This window comes from Cetorhinus maximus, chromosome 16 (assembly GCF_964194155.1).
Source record: "Cetorhinus maximus chromosome 16, sCetMax3.hap1.1, whole genome shotgun sequence".
Taxonomy (NCBI): Eukaryota; Metazoa; Chordata; class Chondrichthyes; order Lamniformes; family Cetorhinidae; genus Cetorhinus; species Cetorhinus maximus.
The window spans coordinates 77,977,285-77,991,921 of NC_135894.1; the positions used below are offsets into that span (position 1 = coordinate 77,977,285).

Genomic DNA, 14,637 nt, shown 5'->3' on the forward strand with positions numbered 1-14,637 from the left:
TGAAAAGCTTCAACCAGAAAATTTTATTTTTTCAGTAATACTCAATTTTAAACTGTTGTAATTGAAAACCAAGTTTTCTGGCCTACGGCGGCCTCATTTTAGTTGTAGATAATACTTTAAATGCATGTCATTAAGATTTACTTAATTAAGTAAAATGAATGTGACTAAATAATTGTGATCCATTTCTGCTTTCCAGGTGACTAGGAATGCCTGTAAGAGAATGGCCATAGTCAAGCTAGGAAATCAATTTACAGTACTGTACAGAGTTCATCTCAGCTTAATCAAAGTGCCATGTAAGGTCTATAGGCTCAGCACAGAAAAAGGTCAAAGAAGACAAAATATCAAACATACATGTTTGAGAAGGACACCAAATTTAAAAGCAGTAGCGCTTATTCACCAAGTGCTCCTACACTGAAGAACCATGAAGTGTGGAGAAACCTGTGATACATTGTAGAAATGGATATGAGGTGCAGAACCTTCAGAAACACGTGAACTTTGGTCTTTCCACATCAAATTGAAAACTTAGTGCAGTACAAAAAGGGCAGTGATCTAACAGCACAATAGAAGAGAACCAGAAGACTTGTATGGGCTATATCTTGTTGGAGCATCTTACGGCCTGCACTGTTTGTTAGACTTTTTCCTGCATCCTTCAGTTTGAATATGATTTGCGCAGTAACTTGCTGGAAATGAGCTAATGACAGGGCATCTTAACAACAGTGTATCTCAATCAATGAAATTTAAGGACTGAGAAATAAACAGTTAAAACAGAGAAGGAAGGTATGTGAATTTGAGTCAAGAAAGATTGGATTGATTGGGAGGGAAAAAAGGAAAAGTAAGAAAATAAAATTCAAATTTGATTTTTTTTATATCTCAAAAAAGTTACTACAAGCAGGATTGAGACTCAATCATTTAAATTATTCGCTTTCTGGGCCAGAGAGATTGACATTGCATAAACAATTATCACATCATTAATAAGGTACTTTGAGTCCTAACTAAATGACAGGTTTTAATGGACAATTAATGTGCAAATCCAGCAAGTTCTTAATGAGAAGATTATGGGTGAGATGTTATTTCGAGTGAGGCAAACAGTAGAGTGGGATAAATTGACCAAAATGTTTTGGAAATTCACAACTTAATGGTGTACCATCTTCTGAATGCTGGCCAATTTGCGCACTAATAATACCATGCATCCTTAATGCACCATTATTTTTCCTGGAAAATTTAGTCCAATGAAATGACTTTAAGCACAGGTACAGCAAATCCAAGTTAGTTAAGTACAGTTGAAGATTTCATTATAAAAGCTGAGGTGGAGTTATTCATATATATGCTTGGTTGTCTTCCAAAACAACACGATGTTGAAGAGCTTTTGCTCTTCTGCATGTGCTGAAGAAATGAGAGATGAACAAAAAGTTCAAAGTTGACTAGCATAATGTGTTTTTTTTTCTAAGTGCATTATCTTCTATCGTGATATAATAAGGATATTGACTATGTACATATTACGATTGTTTAGGCTGTTATATTAGTTAAACACTGGACTTTGACTCCCAGTTTTTCTACATTAGATTTTAACGTTACTTTTATAAGGCATTCAGCATAGCATGCACCTCGGTATAACATGCAAAATGCTTAGCTCCTAAAGACTTGTTTGCATTAAGGATGTAGTGTAATTTCAGGATTTTTGTTTACCTCAAGAAACAGTGTGCTAAACTTTTAGTCTTAATGCACTAAAATAGCTCTTGCAAAGGCTTTTCAAATCTGAACATTTTGTTCATCCTACAGAAAACTTCCAAAGTGGAATTAGACAAATTTATGGAAGAAATTACAAGCATTCTATTCCTAATTGATGTTTGCTTCCAATATGAAAATGAAAAGATAATCTGACAATAGTCACATATGAAATTTGGCAACTCAAATGCCACAGGATTGAAGGAAAATGAATGAACTGCCTGCCACAAAAACTAAAATGATAAGGATGTTCCTAATCAGTGCATTACAAGAATTGAAAAAAGCAATAATAACACATCTGAAGGTGATATGCAAAAATCAAGTTTCTTCAATTTACACAGAAAACTCACTACTTGGGCAAATAGGCCCTCAGCTCAAATGCCTTATGTTGAGTGCAGGGAGATCCTTAGCTGCAAAAGAGTGCAGGATATTATTTTAAATTAATCCATTAGAAATGTTATTACTTTGCTTTACATTACGTTCAATGATCTCTGATCTGCAAACCTAACAACAGAGTATCTATAATGACAGTTCATCAACTAATACGTCTATGGCATTGCTCTATGCTGACTTATCAAAGAATTTGTATTTGAGATTGGTAAATGAAGCTGCAATGCAAACAAAGGGCTAAATGCACCAAACTCTTGAAAATTTTGGAGAATCAACCTTTTCAGAATGTTGATTGGGATCATTTTGATGAGTTTGATCTCAGTTTTAAGGTTATAGGTATAAATCATTGTAGATGCAGAGCAAAAAGGTGAATGTTGGTGTTCTATTCATGAAAGAAAGTTCTTTGTCTCAGCAAAGGTCAAATTCAGGACCAAAATCAGTGTTTGTCGATTACAGTCTGTTACTGAATACCATCACTATACACATGGTTGGTGCTTTGAATGGGAGCAGAGGAATAATCGCTTCTGCACATTTAGTTCTGGACAAGGTATACGTGTGACCATAAATTTTGGAAACATATTAGAGTTACTATTTGAAAAGATGACCACCATGACAAGTTAATCTGAGAGCACACCTTTTATTTTAAATTATTCTCTGGTACATAGACATACAATTGTGTATAATGTATTGCAGCACAGTGCAATTTTGATTTCTAATGGCTTCTTGTTTTGAAGCTTTTGTCAGTCAACATTTATAGTTTGTTTTGCATTCATCTTGAACAGGCCTACTGGTCTGACAAACTGCATGCAATCCAATAAATTTTGAAGACCAGGTTGTTCTTTACATTTCCACATTTTGGAGTGGTAGCACCCGCCGTACTGTGTGATTGTTTTCACATCAGTCAATATTGTCTGCATTGTGTACTACTTGATAAGCTATTTTTGTATCAATGCTAAAATGAACACTTATATGAAAATCAGGTATGAACAAAGGCCAGTTTGGCCTGTTGAGCTCTGGTCTTTAGCAGTGTTTTTGCCTTTTTTAATAAAAGACCTTTCCCCGTGTAAGGCAAAAGGAACATTGCAAGTGGAGAATTTAGGGAATTCATTTCTGAAGCATGTTTGAGTCCAGTTGGAGTTGTAATAACTTGTGGAAAGGTCACAGATCCTGTTAAAACCTAACTATCCTAAATCTTGATGGCATTGAAAATTTGTATTAAATTCCATGCATCTAAATTCTGTATTTGGGCCTTTTCCTACTATCTCATTGAGTATGGTCTTAATATTGTCCAAGTTTAACATCTGGCATCAAAACAAGCTAGAAAATGCTTCCTATTGACATTAATTGCCAATAGTGAATATAGTAGCTATGTCTTAGATGTGGTGGTAAATGGCCTTTGTATAAAGGTGCACAGAAGTAAAGTACAAATTCCTGAGTAATGGATTACACTATTTGAGGATATGATGTATCTGTTGACAGTTACTGTTGTGTCCTTTACTAAAATAATATACAACTACTGTTTTAAGTAGGAAAGTGTAAATGAGAAAATATTTTTAATTTTTGCAATCTGGTTTATTAATAATGTAAAGTTTCCTACAAAACTTCCTGTCCTTAAGGGGGAAGTAAAGATTATGAACAAGCAGTCTTCTAAAATTTAGATGGGTTATATGCAGATACCTTGTACAGGCAGCATTGCTTGGGATAATGCAAACAATCACTGATCATAATAAATTGCCCATCTGTGCATTATACAAGTAGCAGTTCGGTTTTTCATTTAAGGCACTTTAAAGTGCATTTGTCATTCTCAGGTCATTTTTCTGGGATTTTCCATCACAGCATTATTTTCTGTTAGTTTTGCGATGATTTGAAAGTAAGCTCATTTAAAGAATATTTATTTCTTTTCTTTATTAAAATAAAGGCACTGACAACAAAGGGAGGAAAGCCTTATTGTGGTATCAATGTTTCTTATTCTTTTTAAACTGAGATTGAAAAATATTTCCACACAAGATTAAATACACTTTGAAATGTTAACTTTTGCACTTTTCTCTATCGATTATTTGTAATGGAACTATTTAAAATTTGGTTTAGCAAGTAATACATTTTGTGCTTCTTGTTGAACATTTGTACGTTATTCTACTTTTGTGCTTGTTGATATAAAGCTGAGCCATGATTGAACAGCAGTCATTCTGGTGGATATGGCCTAGAAAGTTTAATTCTGATGCAGTTCTGAAAATATGATTTGAAGAATTAGGTTTTTTTGTACATTGCCTGAATTTATTGATTAAAAATCACTGTTGTCTCTATTTGTATTTATAATGTTTTCCCAAGTCCCAACTGCAAAATTGAGGGCAACTGAATGATATGTGGTAAGTACATTGTAGTGGTTTTTGATTAATATTGGTTTGTGGGTGATTTAAATTAAGTGCTCTCTTTTCCACTCTTCTCCAAAAATACTGAGTTATTTTCTAAGCAAAGTGATGGACTGATGACCTGCTTTTGTGCTTCTCCTGTCATTGTCTAACCATGAAAGCAGTCTGAAATGAAGATTCTTGTTTTTCTTTCCAAACTGCTGCACGGATAGTATGGTCAAAATTAAGAAATCACTACACATAGAAGAACTGATGGCATAAATTAGATAGTGGGATGTATTTAAGTTTGTTAAAGATGCTGTTGTAGTCTTGAAGAATAAACTGATTTGAATTGGGAATAGCGATGTTGAAATCATGAACTTTTAGGAAGTTCTACCACAAGATAAGAGTGAGAAGGTAAAGCTGTGATGAAAGTTTTTACCAAAATAAGTTTAAAGAGATAGAAATGTGTTCAAAATTATGAAAAGATTTGAGACTGAAAAGATCTTTTTTTCCAAACTGGTTAGCAACAAAGGAACATAAAATCAGGATTAATTTTGAAAGGAATTTATTTTCAGAGTTATTAGGATTTACAATGCAATACTATGAAGAATTTTGAAGATGAGTCAATCACAGTGTAAAAGTCAAAATCGCAAAAATTGATGCGAAATAATGTAAATGGCTAAGAGGACCGTGTAGGAAAACATAGTTAAAGTAGGTGGCTCCAGTGGTGCTGTTAGCACCAGCACAGAAAGAATTAAAGGATCTTCTGTACTAACATTTCTACGATTCTATATATTTTCACCAGCAATTTAATGTAGAAATTAAGGTGACAGTTAATTTGCTCTCATTCTCAAAACTTTCTAGTAAAAAATAAAGGGAAGAAACTTTATACTCTGATGGGGTTCACTAAAGAAAAAGTCTTTTGAAGGCACTGAATACAGCAAAGGCCATGAACCCTGACACCATCCTGCCTGTGGCAACAGCCAAGCTGTTCCAGCAAAGTGAAGGAAGGTGTCGTTGACAGTCCTATCAAGTGGCACTCAGGCAGCAATAACCTGTTCACTGATGCTTGCGTTCCACCAGAGCTCCTGACCTCATTACAGGTTTGTTTCAAACATGGACAAAAGAGCTGAATTTGAGGTGACTGTCCTTGACATCAAGGCAACATTTGACTGAGTGTAGCATCAAGGAGCCATAGCAAAATTCAAGTCATTAGGGGTGGGGAGGCAGTGTGGCAGAGGGAACTCTCCAATGGTTGGAATTATATCTAACACGAAGGAAGATGGTTGTTAAAGGCCAACCATCTTCACCAGTGACCTTCCCTCCTTGTCAGAAATGGAGATGTTCACTATAATTGCACTGTATTCAGTACTAATCTCAAATCTTCAGATACTGAAGTGGTCCATGCCCATATGCAACAAGTTGTGAAAAGTGTTCAGGCTTGAGGTGCTGAGTGACGAGTAACATTCATGGCACACAAGTACCACGCAATGGCCATCTCCAGTAAGAGAGAATATCTAACCATCTTCCCTTGACATTCAATGCATTACTATCACTGAATCCCCCACATCAACATCCGGCGTGTGGGGGTGGGGGTGTGGAGGCGGCGGCGGTGGTTACCATTGAGCAGAAACTGAACTGGACCGGTAATATAAATACAGTGGCTACAAGAACAGGTCAGAGGCTGGGAATTCTGAGGTGAGTAACTCACCACCTGACTTCCCAAAGCCTGTCCATCACCATCTACAAGGCATAAGTTGGGAGTGTGATTGAATGCTCTCTACTTGCCTGGATGAGTGCTGCTCCAACAACACTCGAACTCGACACAATTCAGGATAAAGCAGCCTGCTTGATCACCCCATCCACCAACTTAACTATTCGTTCCCTCCACCACCCGTTTAGTGTGAGCAATGTATAAAATGCACTGCAGCAATTCACCAAGGCTCCTTCGACAGCACCTTCCAAACCTTTGACTTCAACCACCTCGAAGGAGAAGGGCAGCAGATGCATGGGAACACCAGCTGAAGTTTCCCTCCAAGCTACACACCATCCTGACTTGCAACTATATAGCTATTCCTTCACTATTGTTGGGTCAAAATCCTGGAACTCCTGCTCTTAACAGCACTGCAGGTGTATCTATTTCTAATGCACTCAAGTGGTTCAAGAAGGCTGCTCCACCACCACCTCAAGGTCAAATAGGGATGAACAATAAATGTTGGCCTTGCCAGTGATGCTCACATTCCATGGAAGAATAAAAAAAATCAAAATAGTGATTAGGACTAATGCATCTCTTTGTTAAATGTTCATTTTCATGGCTAAGAATAGTGCGATGCACTAAAGGAAACAATTCCTTTAAAATAACTGAAGCAGCAGCGGTAACCTTACTTCTCATTTCCACGCCCAGATCCAGAATCTCTCAGTGCAGGAGAGGCCCTTCGGCCCATCGAGTCTGCACCGATACATGGGAAACACCTGACCTACCTACCTAATCCCAATTACCAGCACTTGGCCCATAGCCTTGAATGTTATGACGTGCCAAGTGCTCATCCAGGTACTTTTTAAAGGATGTGAGGCAACCCACCTCCACCACCCTCCCAGGCAGCGCATCCCAGACGGTCGCCACCCTCTGGGGGGAAAAAAGCTTTTCCTCACATCCCCCCTAAACCTCCTGCCCCTCACCTTGAACTTATGTCCCCTCGTGACTGACCCTTCAACTAAGGGGAACAGCTGCTCCCTATCCACCCTGTCCATGCCCCTCATAATCTTGTACACCTCGATCAGGTCGCCCCTCAGTCTTCTCTGCTCCAACAAAAACAACCCAAGCCTATCCAACCTCTCTTCATAACTTAAATGTTTCATCCCAGGCAACATCCTGGCGAATCTCCTCTGCACTCCCTCCAGTGCAATCACATCCTTCCTATAATGTGGCGACTAGAACTGCACACACTACTCCAGCTGTGGCCTCACCAAGATTCTATACAACTCCAACATGACCTCCCTACTTTGTAATCTATGCCTTGACTGATAAAGGCAAGTGTCTCATATGCCTTTTTCACCATCCCACTAACATGCCCCTCCGTATCCAGCCTTAGTATCCCACTTTTTCACCTATGTCACAAACTCTTCTCCAGCACATCCTGGTCACCTGGGCTGCTTTTTGCGCTGGCTGGGGTCACATGAACCTGCTTCACATTCTTTCAGAGGCTGTGAAACTCAATAACAGCTGGTTCCCCTCCTTGGACCAAAAAAGTATGTAGTTCCGAATACCGAAGTCAGGCCACTGTGAGCAGTAGGGTTTTCAACAGGACTGGCTGCTTGTGACTGCAAACATCCTGGAAAGCAGGACCGGTATCCAGAGCCAACTGTGTCCACCAGTCCAGGAGCTTCCCCATCCCCTGCTCTAGATTTTTGGGCATCTCTGCAGATTCCACCATCGGCTGCAAGGCCCAGCTCAGGAAACCATCCTGCAACTGGTCAGCAGCACTAGCCTGCACTCCCACTAAAACTCCACAAACCGTGGATTCCATCAGAGTACACACATTCAATTTCCTACCTTTTTTTTCTTGGACAGTCTTGATTTATATCAGCAGCAATCTGGATTTGACAAATCTATTGACCAAAACTCTAACAGTGTGACTAGTTTAGACACTGCCAAGTTCACTGGAGATCTAATCGTGATGGCAAAGTAAGATTGTCTGTCAGACCCAAATTCTACACGGAATATTACAAAAAATGCAATCACCTGCATTTCCAAATTAATCAAAGTAACTTCTTTATCCTAAAACCTCTCATGAAGTAGTGTGTTTTCTATATAGTAGCTCATGTTTTAAGACATAATCTGCAAGAGTGAATGAGGAACTGAAAGAAAGTTTGTAGTGGGAAATTAAGTGTAGTTTAGCCTGACCAGGAGTAGTTGGTGATGGCTGCCCTGGCTTAACTGGAGTCTGTGGTTGTGCAAATAGAACTGCAGGGAGATTAACGTATTAATTAAATTAGCTCGATACAAAAACAGGCAATACTCAACATTTACTACAAGCCACAACTAGCTCTTAACCTTAAGAACTGCATTCTTTCCAGTTTCTGCGTCTCATTGATTCTGATGACACTATCTTTCACCAGAGCCTCTGAAATGTCCTTTTGTCATCAACCGAGGATTCCTCTCCAGTGTGGTGGGCAGCATCTTTGCCTAAGTTTGTCTTGCTTCCCATGCTGCTACTCTGACCTCCTCCAACCAGTGTCCTCACCTCCCATCTTGTCAGCATCCACATTCACCAAATTAACATCACCATTTCCACCACCAGCGGGTACAGTAGCAGAATGGTTATGTTATTTAATCTAGTAATCTAGAGGCCTGGACTAATGATCCCAATGTGAGTTCAAATTCCGCCACTGCAGCTGGGGAATTTAAATGCAGTTAACTATATTTGGAATAAAAAAACTAATATCAACAATGGTGACCATGAAATTATTGGAATGTTGTAAGAAACTGATCAGGTGCATTAACATCCTTTTTGGGTAGGGTTCTCAACCAGGGGTCTGTGCCAAGGCTTTGAGGGGTCCATTGAGATTATTCTACTGTATGCTGTCACTTCCATCATCCTCCACTTCTGGCACAGCTATTTTTCGCAACCTTTCAGCTGCTTTCTGCTTGGCTTGGCCCCACATGCACAGTGATAATTGCAACAGAAGTAGTGTCACTGATGTTTGCCCACTTTCGCCACCTGCACACACTGCGTGCAGCATGTTAGTGCCTGGAGCCCACTAGCAACCTTTGAATGAGCAGGTAAGGCATGTGAGACATGCCTCTGCAGGACATGTGTGGAACTGTTTGACACTGCTTCAGTTCATGATGGGAGGGGACCATGCTCCTTGGTGCCTGGTAGCCAGCACTTTGCGCAAGTGATTGGGCCATTCTGCTGGTAAGGAATGAGCAAGTTAAAATTTGGAGCAATGGTGGGTGTCAGGTTTATCATCAAGAAGAGAAGTGGATAGCAGCCCTTCTCAATACCTGAAGCAGTGTATAAGCATCAGCAGCATCCACAGTGACTCACTCCTAATGCGAGAGATTCACAGGTCTCTTATTTTCATTGTTTTACAACATTATCTTTCTCCCACAATGTAGATGTTGCTTTTTTGATTTCCATCTGTTAAGTTCCCATGTATAACCTTATTTGGGGAGGGAAAGGATTTATAGGGCTTTTAAGGTCCAACATGCAAGCAGATATAGACACATAAACAAAATACCATGGATGCTGGAATTCTGAAAATATACACATGTTTGGAAAACATTCAGCAGGTGGTGAGGGGAATGGAGTTAATGTTCCAGGCTGATGATTAGTTGTGATGAGAAATCATGATCTGAAATGTTAACTCTTTTCCCACAAATGTTATCTTGCCTGCTGAGTGTTTAGCATTGGTATTAAGAATTGTTGTTCAACACCAGCAACATTTTACATTAAGTAAAACAAATAAGTATTTAATTGTATAACACCTCCTCCAGGTACTATACCTTAAGGATTTGAAAACAAGGATGAGAATTTTAAAAACAAGAGGTTGCTTTAGTGGGAACCAATGTCAGGATGGAAATAAATCGCCATTCCTTCACTGTCACTGGGTCAAAATCCTCGAACTCTCTCCCTAACAATACTGTGGGTGTACCTATGCCACATGGATTGCAGTGGTTCAGGAAGGCAAGATCACCACCGCCTTCTTAAGGGCAATTAGAGATGGGCAATAAATGGTGGCCTAGCCAGTAATGCCCACATCCCACGAGTGAATAAAAAAAACTAAGACCATCTATTTTCACCACCTTAATATCACCTGACTCGTCCCAGTCTCAGTTCATGTGCTGCTGAAATCCTCATTCATGCCTTTGTTAGATCTATACTGAATATTCTAATGCACTCCTGGCTGGTCTCCCACATTTTACTCTCCATTAACTAGAGGTCATCCAAAACGCCACTGCCTGTCTAAACTTGCACTAAGTCTCGTTCCCCTATCATCCCTGTGCTCACTGACCTACGTTGGTTCCCACTCAAGCAATGCCTTGTTTTTAAAATTCTCATCCTTGTTTTCAAATCCCTCTTAGGGCAAAGTACCTGGAGGAGGATTTGGAGTAGTTGTACAAATAAATATTTATTATTTGTCACGGCAGGAATATGAGTCAGAAGCTCAGTTTGGGATCAAATGTGTCACCAAGGCTGTGAACAGACGGGCTTAATCTCAGACTGTTGCCGGGGGGTGGATAGAATTAGGGAATAGAGTTTGTTTTCAAATTCCTCCATGGCCTCACCCCTCCCTATCTCTGGTCTATTCCAGCCCCACAACCCTACAAGTTAACTGCACTCCTTTAATTCTGGCCTCTTGAGCATCCCCTATTGTAGCTGCTCCGTCATTGGTGAGCATGTCTTCAGTTACCTAGGTTCCAAGCTTGGAATTCCCCCTATTACACCTTTCCATCTTGCTTTCCCCCTCTAAAACAATCCTTAAAACGTACTACTTTGACCAAGCTCTTTATCATCTGATTTAATATTTCCTTATGTGGCTAGGTGTCATACTTTGTATTATAATATTCCTGTGAAGTGAAAAATAATGGTTTCGGTTTTCCTGATATTTAATTGGAGGAAATTTCTCATCCACTACTGGATATCAGATAAGCGGTCTTGATAATTTAGTAACAGCGGAAGAGTCGAGGGTGGTGAGGTAGAGCTGGGTATCATCTTCCCCCTTGTGATGTTGGATGATGTCGCTGAGCATTAGCATGCGGATGAGAAATAGGAGGGGGGCAGGATAGATCCTCGGGGACACCAGAGGTAATGGTGCATGAGCAGGATGGAAGAGCTATTGCGAGAGATACTCTGGCTGCAATTAGCTGAGAATGGAACCACGTGAGAGCAGTCCCATCCAGCCGGATGATCTGGGTGACTAACTCTGTAGGGAGACAATAAGGGACACTTTGGATAGTTGGGGACACTGTTGACTGAAAGTTGGGGTGGGTGATTGACAAGACCACACATACAGTCAGATGCCCCACTACCCTCACTCAGCCACTCTCACTAAATCACCAGACCCCCTCTGCCCACCATCCCCTATTGTTTGAGTTGAGTGTGGAGGGGCAAAGGGTTTAAGAAGACGGTTTGCAATAGAGAACAGAAGCCATGGGTTATTTTTGCATTCTAGGATGATTCCGAACAGTTAGCAGTTTTGGCAAATGAGAGCAGGACCTGATGGTGTTTTAAATGGTCCAGCCAGATGTGGCAGTGAATGCTAAATCAGTTGTCTGCAATAACCTTTTAAAGTCTCCATTCCTTGGGCCTAAGGGAGCTGTCATGAGGGCCATACCAGAGGGAACAGCTAAGGCGAGAGTGTGTAATGGTTTTATTGAGCCCTAGGGCATCAAAGGTGGAGATAAGGATGTGGTTGAGCAAATCAGTAACTGCAGAAATGTAAATGGAGAGCTAACGGCTAAGATGGTTGAGATTTTGAAAGTGCAGTTGTAAGTGAATTGGCAGATGGATTTTTTCAGGAACAAATATAGCTGGAGATAGAGGGCGATATGGAAGAAGTAACATTTTATACAAAACTAATTTTATAAAGAAAATACTTATTACACAGGATCAATGGCATTTTTATATAACGGGAGGTGGGCCTTGGAAGTTAAAGGGTTGAGAACCCCTGCTTTGGGGAAGGAAATCTGCTGTCCTTACCCGGTCTGGCCTATATATGGCTCCAGACCCACAGCAATGCATTTGTCTCTTAACTGCCCTGTGATGTGGCTTAGTAAGCAGGATGATACACACTATTGTTGCACTATGCTGGTGGTGGAGGGGGTGCTGAGTAAGTGGGCTGCTTTGTCCTGAGTGTTGTTGGAGCTGCATTCATCCAGGCAAATAGGGAGTATTCCATCACAATCCTAACTTGTTCCATGTAGATAGTGGACAGGCTTTGGGGAGTCAGGAAGTTGTTTGAGAGAACCACTCCCTTCGTATGATCCATCATCAGACCACCTGCTTCCCTGACACCTCCCTGTGCAACTACAAGAGATGCAATACATACCTGTTGATTTTCTCCCGCACTGCTGTCCAGCAGCCTGAAAACTCCCATGTGTGACAACAATTCATAGACATTTTCTCCAACAACATCTGCTGAACACCTCTATGCTATTTACCAGTGAGGCACTGAGCTCCCTGCTATCACTTCAAATTCTCCAATCCATTCTCACTCTTCACTGTTTCAATGATGCCAACCCCTTGAGCAACAGTACTTAATCTTTGTGGGCTCCTTTCACAATCTTTGTACTTTTGCCATCGATTTCATCCGTTGGTGGTCACAGTCTCTGGCTGAATCAGACTGGTTGCAACCTTGGCATTCTAAATGACCCTGAGTTGAGCTTCCAACCCAATATTTGCATCAGAAAAGACCAGGTACTAAACATGGTCCACTTCTCTATATATATACTGGTGAAACACTTAATGCATGCCTTTGTAATCTCAAATCAATTATTCCAATACATTTTTGCTCAGCCTTGAATCTTCATCCTCCATAAATTTCAGCTGATCCAAACCTGCTGCTCATTTCCTATCCTTCGAAAGGCTCAGCGTTCCTAACATTGCCAATTATCAAATTTAAAATACCCTCCTGTGTAAAATACCTACATGTTTAAATCCATCCATAACCTTTGCCTCCCTACAGCTATAACTTCTGGTAACATATCTCTCCTCACAGAAGACTATATCCACCACTGAGACCTGTGTCATGCATTGCAATTCCCTGCACTAGCCCCTCTAGCTCCCTCTCCTTGAAGATCTATCTTAAAATCAACTCGTTAATCAAATTTTTAGTCACCCCACCCAATATTTTCTTCTTTGGCTCAGACTCCGTATAGTTCTGCAAAGTGACTTAGGAAGGATGTGATGTTAAAGGAACTAAAAACAAAATCAAGGTATAAACATCTGACCATCACAGTCAGCCTATCACCGAGGCAAATGCCCTACAATAGCCAGCAGCGGCACAGGTGCCTGTACAAAATATCCCCTGCCCTGGAAGTAGAGAGGGACTCAGATAGGAGGGTAGCTTTTTAATGTAATAAAAACAGAAATAAAATGGTCAAGAGGTAGATATTATTTTGCACTGACTTTATTGTGGTTCAGAAGACAAGCATGTAGGAAAACAATATTTAGAAATTATAACGCACCCCCTTACAATCCTTGGTAGTCGATGAACATTTACTAAAGGGCAATTAACAGTTACTATATTCCCAGACACATTCTTTGGAGAATGCCGATAATGAGAAAAAATGTCTGGAGAAAATGCAATTTCAGACTTCAGTCTAGGAGGGAGGAAACAAAGTGAAAAGAAGTGTCCCTTTCAATTGTCCTGACAGACTAAAGAGTAGTTGAAAATACAAACTTTACAAAAAGCTGTAGCATTGCTGATGATGAAGCTTGAATCTGGGCTTAAAGTCAAGTAACAAACAGCATAATCAATTCAGAATAATTTCCAGAAAAATTTATATTGAACTTTCTATTCAAGACAGATTTGGTTAATATTTCAGAAGGTATGCAGTAAGAGCAGTGGATTGATTGGAATATTCATTGCAGGCAGCTAATAACTTCCACTTCTTCTTCATCAGTCTTTAGAATTTGTTGACCAGTCATATGGAAGACTGGCAATTTTGATGTCCCCATGACTCAGGAGTTCTTTCAGTGCTTTCTTCTTTGGTGAATCTCCTAGATGCTCTAACAACCAATTTAACAACTATACAAGGCAACAAAGTGCAAATTTGTTAAACTAAGTATTTCTTTAAATGGAATAAAATGATTTATGTATTATAATGAAAATGAATTTAAGAATGTGAGGTTTAAATTTGCCATCAAGTTATATAGCACCTTATCACCTCAGGACATCTCTAAGTAATTCACATCTAACCCATTGCTTTTGTAGTGTATATTATTTATATAAGTAAACATTAGTCAATCTGAACACAGGATTTTGCAAATGAGATGAATAACCAGTAAATTTGTTTCTTTGGTGATTCTAAGATTGAGGGAGAACACTAGGAGAATTCTGTACCCTCCTTTCAAATTGTGCTGTGGAATTACTTATGGTCACCTTTAACAATGCAGCAGCTCCTCAGCAACAATTTGCTTTTATATAGTGCCTTTATTGTGGT

The 14,637-nt window shown here is 39.8% G+C and overlaps 2 protein-coding genes across 6 annotated transcripts in view; one reads left to right on the plus strand and one right to left on the minus strand.

Moving 5' to 3' along the window:
* Positions 1 to 4,418, plus strand: part of LOC144691735 (zinc finger protein 654-like) — a 66,480-nt gene extending 62,062 nt beyond the window's left edge. For both annotated transcript variants that reach the window (XM_078560143.1, XM_078560144.1), the window contains one exon: positions 197 to 4,418. The gene's annotated coding sequence lies outside the window, so the exon portion shown is untranslated. The remainder of the gene's footprint in view (positions 1 to 196) is intronic.
* A 9,167-nt stretch (positions 4,419 to 13,585) lies between these two features.
* Positions 13,586 to 14,637, minus strand: part of LOC144691736 (uncharacterized) — a 56,961-nt gene continuing 55,909 nt past the window's right edge. For all 4 annotated transcript variants that reach the window (XM_078560148.1, XM_078560147.1, XM_078560146.1 and 1 more), the window contains one exon: positions 13,586 to 14,222. In XM_078560148.1, the coding sequence (XP_078416274.1) occupies positions 14,094 to 14,222 (129 nt within the window). In that variant the 3' untranslated portion in view covers positions 13,586 to 14,093. The remainder of the gene's footprint in view (positions 14,223 to 14,637) is intronic.